The sequence below is a fragment of the Emys orbicularis genome, chromosome 2 (genome assembly GCF_028017835.1).
Source record: "Emys orbicularis isolate rEmyOrb1 chromosome 2, rEmyOrb1.hap1, whole genome shotgun sequence".
Taxonomy (NCBI): Eukaryota; Metazoa; Chordata; order Testudines; family Emydidae; genus Emys; species Emys orbicularis.
This window is the reverse complement of record NC_088684.1, coordinates 262,837,010-262,853,702: the sequence shown is the minus strand read 5'-3', so window position 1 is coordinate 262,853,702 and position 16,693 is coordinate 262,837,010. Positions and strand designations below refer to the sequence as shown.

The window sequence follows — 16,693 nt, the reverse complement described above, 5'->3', positions numbered from 1 at the left end:
ATTTTCCTGTTAATTTTTGTGTTTAAAAAAGCATTATCTATGGAATCATTGCTAAGACCCTACTGTGTGCGAACATCCAGCCTATGTCAAGAGAGTTGAAAGAGCTCATTATTACAATCACTCCTCTAGTACCATCAGGCCTATTTTCATTACTCTTTGCCCAGGTTTGGTGGTCTGCAGCAGCCTCTACCAAGGAGCCCTTAGTTCTATCTGTTCTTTCTAGTTGTACCCTTAGTGTTTTGTCTCTCCATGTTTCTGCTCTACCTTCCTTTATCCTTGGTTGTGTGTTGTTGTTGACAAACGTAATGCTGTTCCACCACCTCATCTACTATTTGCTTTATGTCTAGAGCAGGGGCGGGGCTTGCGGTGGCTGTAGCCACCCCAAAATTTGCCTTAGCCCCTCTGTAGCCACCCCTCCCAGAGCTGGGCAGCCAGCCAGCAGCTGCTGCTCTCTGGCCACTCAGCTCCCGCTGCCACAGAAGTCTCCCCTTCCTTGGGAAGCTGATCCATGGCTGGCAGGGCACTGGGTGAGCTTGCCTGATGCTTGAGGGGGCTGTGTCCAAGTGGGTCTCAGCTGGTGTGGGAGACATGGAGCCTATCTATGCTGGTGCCTCTGATTCAGGAGTGGGAGCTGCGGCTCCTGCTGTACTGAACAAGTTGTCAGGCTCCTAAGTGCTCAGCTTACAGAGACATCATGCTGACAAACTCAGGCATACACACAGTCTCATACACACACTCCCCCAATACACACACATTCTGTCACACATACACACACACTGTATCCCACACACACACACACAACATACACACTGTCTCACACGCACATTCTCACACACACTCTCCCAATACACACAGTCTCACACACACATTTCCCCAACAGACACACTCTCTCTCACATTCACACATTCTCACACACACACTCTTCCAACACACAGTCTCACACACAAATTCCCCCAATATACACACACTCTGTCACACATACACACACAGTATCCCATACACACCCCAACATACACACACACTCATGCACACACATAGTCTCTCTCACACACTTGCCCCAACTCCCACACTTCTCTTTCACAGACTCCCTGAAACACACACACACTCTCTCTCTCTCACACACACACACTCCCCCAACACACACTCTCTGTCTCATACACACACAGTCTTCCTCACACACTCCCCAACACACCCACTGTCTCACATACACACACATTCTCCCTCACACTCCCCCACAACACACAATTTCTTTCACACACACTTGTATTATTATTGTCATTATTATTTTCTTTATTATTTATTTAATTATTGTTGTTTGTTACTTCTTTGTACTTCCTGTCGAAATGTGCAATGCACATATATTCTATGTATTTTTATTTTTTCATAGTTGGTTACAGTACCGTTTTATTAGTTTTGTGATTGGTCTGTGCATTTCATAATTTTATTAGGACTGTCGATTAATTGCAGTTAACTCACGCAATTAACTCTAAAAAATTAATTGCGATTAAAAAATTAATCGCGATTAATCGCAGTTTTAATCGCGCTGTTAAACAATCGAATACCAATTGAAATTTTTAAATATTTTTTCATGTTTTTCTACATTTTCAAATATATTTATTTCAATTACAACACAGACTACAACGTGTACAGTGCTCACTTTATATTAATATTTTTATTACAATATTTGCACTGTAAAAATGATAAACAAAAGAAATGGTATTTTTCAATTCACCTCATACAAGTATGGTAGTGCAATCTCTTTATTGTGAAAGTGCAATTTACAAATATAGATTTTTTTTTTATTATGTAACTGCACTTCAAAACAAAACAATGTAAAACTTTAGAGCCTACAAGTCTACTCAGTCCTACTTCTTATTCAGCCAATCACTAAGATAAAAAAGTTTGTTTACATTTACAGGTGATAATGCTGCCCGCTTCTTATTACAATGTCACCTGAAAGTGAGAACAGGCATTTGCATGGTACTTTTGTAGCCGGCATTGCAAGGTATTTACGTTCCAGATATGCTAAACATTCGTATGCCCCTTCATGCTTCAGCCACCATTCCAGAGGATATGCTTCCATGCTGATGACGCTCGTTAAAAAAATAATGCGTTAATTAAATTTGTGACTAAACTCCTTGGGGGAGAATTGTATGTTCTCTGTTCTGTGTTTTACCCACATTTTGCCATATATTTCATCTTATAGCAGTCTTGGGTGATGACTCAGCACATGTTCATTTTAAGAACACCTTCACTGCAGATTTGACAAAATGCAAAGAAGGTACCAATGTGAGATTTCTAAATATAGTTACAGCACTCGACCCAAGGTTTAAGAATCTGAAGTGCCTTCCAAAATCTGAGAGGGCCGAGTTGTGAAGCATGGTTTTAGAAGTCTTAAAAGAGCAACACTCCGATGTGGAAACTACAGAACCCAAACCACCAAAAAAGAAAATCAGCCTTCTGCTGGTGGCATCTGACTCAGATGATGAAAATGAACATGCGTCGGTCCACACTGCTTTGGACTGTTACCGAGCAAAACCCGTCATCAGCATGGATGCATGTCCTCTGGAATGGTTGATGAAGCATGAAGGGACATATGAATCTTTAGCACATCTGGCACATAAATATCTTGTGACGCCGGCTACAACAGTGCAACGTGAATGTCTGTTCTCACTTTCAGGTGACATTGTAAACAAGAAGCGGGCAGCATTATCACCTGTAAATGTAAACCAACTTGTTTGAGCAATTGGCTGAACAAGAAGTAGGACTGAGTGGACTCATAGGCTCTAAAGTTTTACATTGTTTTATTTTTGAATGCAGTTATTTTTTGTACAGAATTCTACATTTGTAAGTTAAACTTTCATGATAAAGAGACTGCAGTACATACTTATAATAGGTGAATTGAAAAATACAATTTCTTTTGTTTTTTACAATGGAAATATTTGTAATAACAAATAAATATACAGTGAGCACTGTACACTTTGTATTGTGTTGTAATTTAAATCAATATATTTGAAAACATAGAAAATATCCAAAAAAATTTAAATAAATGGTATTCTATTATTGTTTAACAGCACGATTAATTGCAGGATTAATCGTGATTAATTTTATTAATCGCTTGATAATTCTGATTAATTATTTTAAACACTTGACAGCCCTAAATTTTATTTCTCTCTTATGCTTAAATTTAATTCTTTGAGTAGTGAGTTCTAAAATGCCTAACCTATCCTGGCTGGAGTAATTATCATTATTACTTTTATTACCATATTGTGCTTTGTCATTCATTATTTAAAGTGGTACAATCAATTCTTCTAGAATGTAAATTTAGCTTGTACATGCCTTAGCAGTTCCAGTTTAAAAAAACAACAACATTAGTTAAACACATAATTCTAACACTGTACAGATTAAGGTTGCTTATTTTCAATTTGTATTTTTAATTATATCTGTAAAATAACTTAAAATTTGTATGAAAGTAAATGCAGTTCCAAGTCTGATACTAATAGTAATGATGGAGTCAAATGTTAGTGAATCACGTACATGATTGTGATCGGTAAACATAAATGCCAAAATAATTAGAAAAATAAATTCCCGTTCTTAATAACAGAGGAAAAAAACTTCATCACTTATGTTAAAATTAAGAAAATACCTTTTTAGGGGAGTGAAAAACAGTTGACTAAAATAGAATAGATAATGGCAGTAACACAGAGTATGTCTGTTAGAGAAAGTTAGCGGATTTTATTTATTTTTATTTATCTCTACTAAAGATAGTATACAAAGCATCAAACTTGTGTTTCTGATATCTGTGTTAAGGCTCCAGAATTGTTACCTCAAGGCTTGGGACTGGGAATATCTTGCTGTATTATCTTCTGATTATTCTAAACTTATATATACACTTAAAATATGTCTTTAATTAGTGTTTGCATGTATATATATGTATTCTTTCTTTATATAGGAATTAGATACAGTGCTCCTGTCAGCTAATTTCTTAGTTATTATCTGCAAAAACATTTGCGTTTTCAGGTGCCTAAGTAGCCCCTGGAATCACAGTTAAAGTTGCCCCTCCCCACCACCAAAATCTGAAATAGTGCCCCTGCTTTCTCCCTGCCTGGTTCACATCCCCAGTGTGTGGCTCCCTGCCACATGACTGCTGCAGCTGCACATGCTCCGGCTCAGGCTGATGATGATTAGGTTTGCAAACTGGCTGGGGCTCAGGAGCCACATAGACCCAGCATCCATCCCCCTTCCCACCTACTGCCTCCTCCAGCTGCTGCTAAGGACAGAGCGGAAGGTGTCCGGGTAAGGCCTCCTACAGTACCTGTGCTCAGTTAAGCCTCTCTTGCACTGAGGCCCCCTGCTCCAGAGTGACCGCAGTGTGAGTTGTTGTATTATGGCTCTGAGTCTCCAAATCTTCCAAATATCCTACTTTGCTATGTGAAAATGGCTAATTTTAAAATGTAATACAGTACATTCTCCCATTTACAGTAATTAGCTACTAGTATTATTTAACCAGTAATTATTTCCAGAAGTTTGCATTTATTTATTGTTATTATTAGTATTATAAGTTTGTTTGTTTATTTATTGGCTTAGGGTTTTTTCCTATTGATTTTCTGTGAATAAAAGTTGCACCAGTGAGTTGCCATAGATGAAGTTTAAAACCGATCTGTCAGTATATATTTTTATTCTCCTTTTGAGGATAACATAGATAAAACATGCATTTAAGTGCGTATTCTTTGTGGGGGAAAAAGCATGTGTGCCCACAAGATGTATGCAGCCCCTTCCTGCAGTTTTCTGTCTAGCCCACCTCAGCTCCCTCATCAGGAAGACGATGGAGCCGCCCATGTTCTAGAGTTATATTCATAGTAGTTGTCATTCCACCACGTTTCCATTAGTTCTCAGGCTGTACTCCTGCTGATTACATATTAATGTAGCCCTTCAGTCTGGCTATCATGATTCAGAACAGAGTAAGGACCCCACATTTTAATGTACTGAATTAAAAATTGACCCACTTAGGGCTGTATTGTAAGTGACCCTTGCGTGAGAGTATAAGAGAAGGAAGGATACAGGAATTCTCCACCCCCATACACTCCACACAAGAGCCGGGCAGTTACAGTCTCTGCACTTCACTGAACAAGCCCATGGGCCAAGAAGAAGGCAGGTCCATGGCCCTGACCCCTCCTCACTGGTCTCATATATCAGAGAGGCTCTTCACTGCTCCCAGGCCACTGTATTCAAGATGCAGTCTGCCCTTTCATGAATAAAACAGTAAGCAGCAGTATCTGGGGTTTTCTGTTTGGTTAGTTTTTGAGGTGGGGTGGAGGGTATACACTGTAGTACATTCAATAAACTTAGAGAAAACAGACTACAATTAATGTTAAACACACACAATGTTAGCTCACATTTTGCTCAGTGTTTATATTGTAACACCGATTTAGATGAGTAATTTGTTCTGTAGATAGAGCACTGGACACCTGCATTCATTTCAGAGGTTTTCAAAAGATTTATGTGTGTATATATAGGGATTATATTTACACAAGAAAATCTGCTTTGTTATTGAGGAAGATACTGAAAATAATAGGATACCTGTGTTACAGTGATACCTTCTAGGCTAATCACTGGTCTACAATTTTTGAGAAGTCGTCTGCTTCAGAGATAAAATGTGCTATTTATTATGTATTTTGAGGTGCTGAATTCAAATATGACAATTAAAACAACTGATTGGCTACTGTTTCTAAGATATTTAAGTTTTTACATTTTATGTCTATGTATATTGTGTAGATAGTAGAGTTTTAATCATAAATTGTAAACCTAGGTCTTTTCATGTGTTTATGGTTGCTTTACATGATAATATTTCACCTGTCCTGTTTATGTAACACTTTAAAAATCAGCAAAAGGGTTATATAAATAAAATTTATTGTGAAACAAAAGGCAAAAAACTATTCTGTACATAGTTTAGTCCTATTCAGTGTCTACTCGGCGCTTCTTGGCTTGTCTCTTGTATTCATTAAATGGAGCATCTCTTGTCACTGTCCAGCAATAGTCTGCAAGCATTGATGGGCTCCATTTGCCCTGATAGCGTTTCTCCATTGTTGCAATGTCCTGGTGCAATCACTCGCCGTGCTCGTCGCTCACTGCTCCGCAGTTCGGTGGAAAAAAATCTAGATGAGAGTGCCAAAAATGTATCTTTAGTGACATGTTGCAACCAAGGCTTTTGTATGCCTTGAGGAGGTTTTCCACCAACAACCTGTAGTTGTCTGCCTTGTTGTTTCCGAGAAAATTTATTGCCACTAACTGGAAGGCTTTCCATGCCGTCTTTTCCTTGCCACGCAGTGCATGGTCAAATGCATCATCTCGAAGAAGTTCACGAATCTGAGGACCAACAAAGACACCTTCCTTTATCTTAGCTTCACTTAACCTTGGAAATTTTCCACGGAGGTACTTGAAAGCTGCTTGTGTTTTGTCAATGGCCTTGACAAAGTTCTTCATCAGACCCAGCTTGATGTGTAAGGGTGGTAACAAAATCTTACTTGATTCAACAAGTGGTGGATGCTGAACACTTTTCCTCCCAGGCTCCAATGACTGTCGGAGTGGCCAATCTTTCTTGATGTAGTGGGAATCTCTTGCACGACTATCCCATTCGCAGAGAAAACAGCAGTACTTTGTGTATCCAGTCTGCAGACCAAGCAAGAGAGCAACAACCTTCAAATCGCCACAAAGCTGCCACTGATGTTGGTCATAGTTTATGCACCTCAAAAGTTGTTTCATGTTGTCATAGGTTTCCTTCATATGGACTGCATGACCAACTGGAATTGATGGCAAAACATTGCCATTATGCAGTAAAACAGCTTTAAGACTCGTCTTCGATGAATCAATGAACAGTCTCCACTCATCTGGATCGTGAACGATGTTGAGGGCTGCCATCACACCATCGATGTTGTTGCAGGCTACAAGATCACCTTCCATGAAGAAGAATGGGACAAGATCCTTTTGACGGTCACGGAACATGGAAACCCTAACATCACCTGCCAGGAGATTCCACTGCTGTAGTCTGGAGCCCAACAGCTCTGCCTTACTCTTGGGTAGTTCCAAATCCCTGACAAGGTCATTCAGTTCACCTTGTGTTATGAGGTGTGGTTCAGAGGAGGAGGATGGGAGAAAATGTGGGTCCTGTGACATTGATGGTTCAGGACCAGAAGTTTCATCCTCTTCCTCTTCCTCGTCTGACTCAAGTGAGAATGATTCTGGTGCATCAGGAACTGGCAGTCCTTCTCTGTGGGGTACTGGGCATATAGCTGATGGAATGTTTGGATAATGCACAGTCCACTTTTTCTTCTTTGACACACCTTTCCCAACTGGAGGCACCATGCAGAAGTAACAATTGCTGGTATGATCTGTTGGCTCTTTCCAAATCATTGGCACTGCAAAAGGCATAGATTTCCTTTTCCTGTTCAACCACTGGCGAAGATTTGTTGCACAAGTGTTGCAGCATATGTGTAGGGCCCACCTCTTGTCCTGATCTCCAATTTTGCAGCCAAAATAAAGGTGATAGGCTTTCTTAACCATAGTGGTTATACTGCGCTTTTGTGATGCAAAAGTCACTTCACCACAAACATAGCAGAAGTTATCTGCACTGTTCACACAAGTACGAGGCATCTCTGCTCACTTTGGCTAAACAGAAATGTGTCCCTTTGCAAAATCAAACACTGACAAATAAGAGAGCACGACACTGTATGATTTCTAGAGCTGATATAGGGCAATTTGTTTAGCAGAGTGATGTAAGCTTCGTTATGATTGCATCATCCATGACTTCTAGGAATAACATGATGCAATTCATATCATGTATGACGCAATACCAGCTTCAGATTGCATCATTCATTATTTTGCCTAAAAAGCAAGTACTGTCCAAACCCAGTAGATTTATTCATAGATCCAGTCAAAGATGTATTTTAGTCATTTCTGGTTTAAATTGAGATCCCTTCCCTTTATAACTCACTTATCCTCCGCCATTCCCAAGTCAAGGGTCGTATATACTGACCCAATAGCATATCTTGAAAACTAGAGCCAATCAACAATTTTAAGCATCATTTTCGTTCTCAGTGACCCAGAATTAGTAAAGTTTGACTACATTTATTTCAGAAGCATTTTGGCTGTAGAGCAGTGTTACTTTTACTGAAAATCATGTACTGCACTGACTGGTAATGAATACAAAGAATAGCATTATTATGGAAGCATAAGTCAGAGATGGAAAGACTTATTAGATCATTCATCTTCCTTGCTAATGCAAGATTTTTCTCTACTGAATAACGTTTTGTCCATTTGGGACAGAACTCATACTCAGAAACATGGTGATGAGTGTGATACAAGAACCTGAACAGAGCAGAATAAATGTCTCCAGCAATGGGTCTTCCTCCTATTCCCCTGAGAGACTATTTCACAGCCTAATGCTTCTCACTCTCAGTAAAATTTCCTTCTATTCAGCCAAAATTTTCCTTTTAATCCCATATCTCCTAGTTACACCCTAATACTGCCCTGGATAATTGCCCAACCTCCTTCATGTTTGTACTCTTCAAGTATTGTACACTAGTATCCTATAGCCCTGTAGTCATGTCATTTTTAGATTTTAATCCTTCCTGATAAATTATTTCCCTCACTACCTCCTTCATACATTTTATTTGTTCCTATTTGCTGGATTCCCTCATGTTTGTCAGATCTTGCTGATCCTAAGGAGACAAGAAATGAATGTGGTATTCTATGTGTGATCTCACCTGAATCATCACAGAGCCATTTTTGATACCTATCTTATTGGAAGTCCGTGGAAACTGTAGGTACACAACATGCCTGAAGATCGGGCCACTTTTATTATGGTGGGTGTTGGTCCTTTGCCAGACTTATTGGGGTATCTCTCACTTAATCATTTCCCTGCCATTTGTGGGGGCGTTGGACATTGGTGTACCTCAGTCCCTCTTATTCTCTGTTTGTGGCACATAATAGTCTAGTCTTCTGTGAGCTGTCAGACTTCGGTTTAATTTTAGTTGTTGGGCTAATGTGTGGGTGCTTGGTGGTGTTGGTGGCCTGCAATATGAAGCAGGTCAGACTAGATGATCTAGTGGTCCCTTGTGGCCTTAAAGTCCATGACTGCATTAGGCTCCTAAATCCACATTTTAGTTTCTAAATTTTAGGAACCCAGGTTTAAAAATGTTGGCCAGAATAAGCATAATATTCTTCAAAGCTGTCATGAAAAAAGTCTATATTGGGGGGAAGGGAATTATTTTTGAAATTCTCAAAATGGGGAGACTCCAACCCAAATCACTATTGCTGGTCTTTATGGTACTATTCTATGTAAGTTAAAAAGTAGACCTGTTCCTCTAAAGCTCTCTGACATACAGGATATAGTTGACACTGCCAACTATCTTCTAGCCCTGGCAGCTGTTCAGTCAGCAGTGAAGGCTTTGAATCTTTTAAAGGATTGGAGAGCTTCTCTAGACTGAAAATTGGTCATGTTTTAAAAGCTAATACTTTTTAATCAACACAGTTTTAAACAGGACTTTGCAACTAGTGTAGACAGGGCAAGTCATATTTAAAGCCTTCCTTTTTTAGGAGGAAAATGATCCAAGTTTTGTAAGCCCTTTGGGGCAGAGACTGTCTTGTTCTGTGTTTGTACAGCACCTAGCACAATGGAGTGCTGGTTAAGACTAGGGCTCCTTAGTGCTACAGTAATTCAAATAGTTATTAATAATAATAGTTTCTTTTGTGTTACAAGAAAACTCGGGTTGCAGCATGCTCTTTCCTGTCTTTTCCTCTTCCCACCTTCTTCTAGGTTACATCTAACACCTACAAGCTAGGTTTAGTGCTGCAATAAGTAGAACAAGAGTGGTGTCTGTCTGTCTATGTAAAACTTCAATTACTGAACCTTACAATACCTTTGGTCACACTTCAGTTGCTAAAGGTTGTGGATTTTGTGATTATTTACCTGAAATGTATGACATTTCTTTCCTGAAACAGGAGTGTGATAGTAACCAGCAGGTCGCTATGCAGTGTTCTTATACTGTCCTGTTGTGGGAGAGCAGGAATTTTTTGTTTTGTTTTTTGTTCCTGATAAGTCAAATTCCCTTATTGGAGTTAAATCTTGTGACCCTTGTCAGTGGGCATTTAGATTTCCAGGAGAAGATATACTTTATTAGCAAGCTTTAGAGGAAGGTTCAGTGTCTCCGTATACTGCCTATAGTACTGAGATATTGTAACCATGCTAAACTAATAGCTATGAAAGACTTTCTCAGCTAAATACTGAGGGAGCACAGATGGAAAACAGCTATCAAAATAAACATATTTTAATAAAATCTGGTATTTCTGAAAGCAGTTTTATACATGTGAAGCAATATGCCCTCACAATTCTATCTACATAAAGGTTCGTATAAATAGACAAGTGTATAGAGGTATGTGCTTCCAATACTTCACTGTTGATACAGGGAAATGATTTCACATAAAACGTATGGCCCTTGTAGTGTTCATATAAACCAATATTGCCTGGATCCTATGGCTCTCAAGCAAGGGTCTGACCCACTTGTGAGCAAGTATCATGTTATCATAAGATGGTCATGTGCCTAGGCTGTCCAAAGACCAGGCATGTGTGTCAAGTGTGGTTGTTGAGAGCTCCCAGTGAAGAATATTCAAATGACTTATGGTTAAGGGATATGCCATCACTAATCCTTCTCTGAGCATTAATAAGCAAAAACAAAAAACAACACCTTGAAGGCACCTGAGAGCTTTTGGGCCACGCTAACTGAGCAGAATGAAGAAGATAATGACAAGATGGTCATTAAGAACTTCCAAACCCCTAGCCAATGTTTTGTTGAATTGATCAATAGGGGAGCAGAAACTTGTATTAGTTTCAGCCTCACCAAAGCGTGCATAACATTTAGCTAGTCTTTTTGGAATGAGGGATGTGTCTGGTAATAATACATAATTATAAATTTATGACTTTTGGGAAACTAAATGAGAAGGCAATAATACTGCAAATGGTTGCATTAAGTGCCAATGCGTCTTAGAATAATTGTCAGTCTTGTCTGTAATGTAACGTAACATCTTTCTTATTTCTGTCAGATGTATTTAAAGTTAAATGTTGTTAAATATAGTTTGAATTTTCCAAGCAGCAGTCTATACCCTTGAGTTCCAACAATGCAATCATCACCTTTTTGGCCCAACTGGATTGGCCAAGATTCCTTCCAGAGTTACCATTATTCTTTAGTTATCCAGAGGGATCCCTGGAAAGGGGAAGGGGTTTCATACACCATTCAAAACTCATACTTCTGACCAGTTTAGTATTGGTTTTCACATGTTTCAAAGAGGTTCACTGCAGTTATCTTTGGCCAAAAAGAGAGTGGCTGTGATGCAGAGACTTGAAGGTAAGACTTAAGTGGACAAATAAGGTCAGAAGTAGAATTGGTCAGAAATTTTCAGATGAAACAGAGTTTTGTTGGAAAATGCCAGTTTGTTGAACCCAAAATGTTTTGCAATAACATCTTGGGTTTGATGAATTTTTGATGAATCAAATGCTGGGTTATGATTGAACCTTGATGAAACCCTCCCAGCTCATCAAGCTGCTAGATCTTCCAGGATCTGTGGCTCTGAGGCAGCCTCAACGCCAGAAATCCCAGTCTTCCAGGGTCTGCAACTCCACAGCAGGCAGCCACGCCAGAGCTTCCAGACTCCATGCCATGGAACTGGGAGTCTGAAAGCCAAGGGAGCTCTGACTTTAACATGGACTCAGCTCCCAACCTGGCAAAAGGGAGTCAGGAAGTGCTAAGAGCCCAAGTTGATCTGGGGATCTAAGGACTTACATACTTCCTGCCATGGATCTAGGACCCTAGAAGTCCTGGGATAATCTCCCAGGATCTGTAGTTCCTGGGCATCCCTGCTTTGTGGACTGCCCTGGGGCAAGAAGTCCAGGGCTTCCAACTCTTAGGCAAGCAGCTATGAAACTGACAATAATATCAGTTTTACTCAGCAGGTGTTAAGGTGCGGGTAGGGTGACCAGATGTCCTGATTTTATAGGGACAAGTCCTGATATTTGTGGCTTTTTCTTATATAGGTGCCTATTACCCTTGCAATCTGGTCACCCTAGGTGCAGGGAACAGACTTCCTATTGGAAAGACGATGTGTCATTGTTTCCAAAAAGATATTTTTCAGGATTTCCAGTTCACAGGAAATTTAATATTTGTTTTGATTAATTCTGATTCAGAACAAAACCAACTTTCAAAAAAGTAAAATTTCCTGTGAACCAAAAATCCCACATGTCTGCCAGCTCTAATCAGGAGAGAGAACATCAAAACACCTGATGGGATAGATGACCACATGGGATAGGTGGTTATGAATTAAAATATGGGAAAGGAAGGAATAGATCACTTTAAAAGAGAACTGTGTGAAGTTCAAGTAATTTATAAGGTCAGAATTTCCTAGCAAGTAGTGTCCTTTGGCACTGCATGTAAACTTTACCTATGTTCTTGCCTTTCTTTCCCCCATGATAGTTCTTGGTGTGCTACCTTATATATCATTCAGTTCTTTATTATTGCCATAATGAGCTGGAATTAATGCCCATCAGTTCCTCAAGGTGCCTTTCTGGTAACTGGAGATTATCAGGATGTGGAGATTCTCTGGCTGTGCCCCTTTTTTCCCAGCCATGCCCTCTCAGTGCAGCAGCTGGGAAGAGAATTGGTGTAGGAGCTTTTACAATTGCTTTACTCCAAATGAGGATTCATCTGTAGAAAACCTCTGGGGAGGGGGAGCAAATCTAATGGCTTTATAACTGCCTTACACCACTCTAGCATGGTCCAAGATCTGGCCAAATGTGTATATAGTTACAGTAGGCCTGATTCTCCTCTCACAGATTCCTCATTTCCCCCAGTGTAGCTCCATTGAAATTAAGGGACTTACACCAGTGTAAAATCAATGTGGGGGAGAATTAGGGCCTGTGACTGGTATGCTGACATCTTTATAATATTGTAATTAATCTTTACAATGAATTGAATTTGCAGTTTTCACAGGATGTGGATTAAACTGCTTTTCTTTATTTAAAAAGGTCTGATACTGCAATGTATCTTCACCTCCAACTATCCTTTAACTATCTGGTGTTTTCCCCCTATCAGTGAACTGGCCACATAGAGACCAGCATGTGTCCTCCAGAGAAAGTGGAATGTATCAGCAGCTGACAAAACAAATGGCTGGCTTGAAGTGGAGAGGGCCAGCATTCAATACAATATGCTTCAGCAAAGTTGATAGTTCAGTTGAAATAGGACAGATAATATAGTCAGTGGACCAGATTCATCTCTAGGTAGACTTCAATAGGGATGAATTTAGCCCCTTAGAGGTTTTTTTTTAAACAATATGGCCTTTGTTTTGCCAGATTTAGACTTAGTATAATGTTTAATTTACAGATATAATACTAATATATATGAAATTTTGCTAAGTGTTTGGGAGAGTGGAACCATTGAGGTGACTTAATTTGGGCATATTTTATTATTTTGAAACAACCGGTGGTATTGTCCTTATTTGAAGTACAGTAGCTGAAGTAATTATTATGCTACAATGTCATTTTTCTAACTTGTTTTCTTAACTCCTGTGGATTAAAATGACCATAAGAGTAAAACTGTTTTTCCTAGTGTACATAATCATCACTGATTCTTTGATTGTCAGATTCCAGCATTGAAAGAAAAAGTTACAAAAAAAAAGGAGACAGTGAAAAGTGGAAGTGAAATTACAGTGCCTCATGAGAGCAGAGAATCACAAAAGGGATATCACAAGCAGCAACAGAAGAAGAGTCCTAGTTACAAGGTGGTGTTTTTATTATTAAAATCCAACAAATTTTCTGTAAATATTTTATGTAGATTTCTTGTCCTTTGATACCAGTCTGTGGACTATTCAGAACCATTGCTTGTTAAACCTTTTAGTTACTATGGTAAGAATAATAATTTGCATTTCTATAGTGACTTTCATTCAAGGATTTTGCACCACTTTACAGACATTCATTAATCTCCTGTGAGAGAAGTATTCTTATATTTGTACTACAGATGGAAAAAATGAGGCACAGAAGGCCTAAGATACAAGTTACAAAAAGAATCAGTAACAGAGCTGAGAACCATGAATTCAGTTCTATGTTCTAATCACTAGACTGTACGCTCTCTACCGAAAGGCATGGTCCTTGCCCATAAGAATTTATAATCAAAGGTCTTGATCCTGCTTCCATTCAAGGCAGTAGAAATTTTGCCATTGATATCAGTAGGATTGGCCTTAGACAAATATGATATACATGACAAAAGTTAAGCTTTACTTGTCTGTGCTGCCATCTTTATTATATAGCCCTCCAAAAAGCTGTGAAATTGTAATGATTCTCAGTCACTCCAGACCTGGGTTGGCTTTGAAACAATTACTAGAGTTAAAAGGTTTTGTACTCTGTTATTAATTCCTTTAAACATCTAGTTTCCCTACCCTAACAGCCAAAACTAGAAGTATGGCTACCAAGAGTAAAACTTAGTATTTTTTTGCATAATAAGCATAGAAAATAAATAATACATGACTTAACTTTTTGCAATATATTTTGCACTTGAGAAGGAAGCAGAAAGAAGAGCATTACTTGCTGAAATTGAGAAGCTGAAGATATCTGAAGGTCAAGAGAAGCAACACATACAAAGGTATTGGTCAGAATTTTTAAGACATTAATTTAATTCTATAAATATTTTAACATTTTGTGGGTTTTTTTATTTCAGTCTTAAAAACGAAGTGGAACAAATTAACCGAAGCTGGGCAAAGAAATTCCAAATTCTAAAGAAAAGGTATAGTGGTATTATACTATTGTCCATATTCATAGAAATAGCTCATGTCTATAATTTTGCAAACTATATAAGGAAATATTAAGGGTATAGATATTTTGTAAATACAGTATTACTACAATGCAATCACTCAAGCATTTAACTAGCTTGGTGTAGTATGCAAATGAGCAGAATCTGATCATAAGAAATGAGTCACTTGGATAATATACCGTTGATCTGGTTGTAGCAATAATACACTCTTCAGGGGCAGGCACATTTGTATGATTAGTTTAACATTTATCAAGACTGTGGACAGAACACTGAAAATGTAATAATATATCTTTTTTTCTATCTTTAAAGTTGTTGCCATTAAAATACCAACATTTACTACCAGTTACCCCACTACTTTATTAAAAATGTTATTTTCTATTCTAAGTATAAAGAAATGCTGCTGAATTTTAAATGTCCCAGTGAAATGATACCAGTGTAAAGAAAGTGAATGGCATATATGGAGAAAAAATTCAAAATGATTCACACACAAATCTTTTAATGACAGAACTGATGGTCATGCTTTTAATGTACAGTTTTGAAAAATGTACCTCTATGATATGCATAATGAATATACTAGATGCTGTGTATGTGTAATCACTTGGGTCATGGTGTAATTGAAAAAAATAATTAAAAAGTAGATAAATTTACCAAGTTACCACCTATCTGTTATCTGGCACAGGATCTCAGAATGAACTCAAGAATGCTGATTTCTTTTAAGCCTATTAAATACATTACATGAAACTGTTGGCTGTTCATCCCAATTAAGTGAATTTGCCTAGTAATCATACCCATATTAACTAATGCTGTTTGTTTTTTTCATTGAAGGAAACTACTATTTTTTCATGTTTCCAATATTCATAAGATTACATATACACAGAATATTATATAATAAATTCATTATGCATGTCATAGAAGTAATTTTAAAATTGCATGTAAAGATTATCATTATTTTGTCAGTAACAAATTTGAGTCTACACTATTTTAAGAATTCTTCCTATGTTCACATGTCATTCACTTCAGCACATTGATCCTCTGATCCAAACTCATTTACACAAAGGGTTGGTGAGTGTTTTTTTGTTAAAGCCCTTTTATATCATGCTACAATGGGCCTCTATATTATTAATATTTTTCTCCTTTTTCTATTTCTTTTCTCTCCCCTCTCTACTGTTCTCCTTTTCCAGTTTTCTTCCTTTATTTTCATTTCCTTTCAGTCCTCTTAGATCAGGGGTGGGCAAACTTTTTGGCCTGAGGGCCACATTGGGGTTGCGCAACTGTATGGAGGACCGGGTAGGGAAGGCTGTGCCTCCCCAAACAGCCTGTCCCCCTCAGAACCCCCAACCCATCCAACCCTCCCTGCTCCTTGTACCCTGACCGCCCCCTCCCAGGACCCCCACCCCCTATCCAACCCTCCTGCTCCCTGTCCCCTGACTGCCCCGACCCCTATCCACACCCCTGCCCCCTGACAGCCCCCCCGGGACTCCCACCCCGTATCCAACCGCCCTCTTCTCCTCATCCCCTGACCATCCCCTCACCAGACACCCCGCCCCTAACTGCCCCCTAGGATCCCACCCCCTTATCCAACCCCCCCTGCTCCCTGTCCCCTGACTGCCCTCCCGACCCCATCCACATCCCTGCCCACGACAGGCCCCCCCGGGACTCCCACTCCCAACCCTCCCTGTTCCCCATCCCCTGACCGCCCCCCCAGAACCTCCGCCCCATCCAACCGCCCCCTCTTCCCTGACTGCCCCCCAGGATCCCCCGCTCCCTGCCCCCTTACCAGCAGCAGGAGCTCGCAGCCACGACATCTGGCCAGAGCCAGCTGTGCTCCCCACACTGTCCACCGG

At 39.4% G+C, this 16,693-nt stretch overlaps 1 protein-coding gene across 1 annotated transcript in view; it reads left to right on the top strand.

Moving 5' to 3' along the window:
• Positions 1 to 16,693, top strand: part of C2H10orf67 (chromosome 2 C10orf67 homolog) — a 122,767-nt gene that overhangs the window by 68,578 nt on the left and 37,496 nt on the right. Inside the window, 2 exon segments of the mRNA XM_065400264.1 lie at positions 13,687 to 13,824; positions 14,602 to 14,822. Of these exon segments, the coding sequence (XP_065256336.1) occupies positions 13,687 to 13,824; positions 14,602 to 14,822 (359 nt within the window).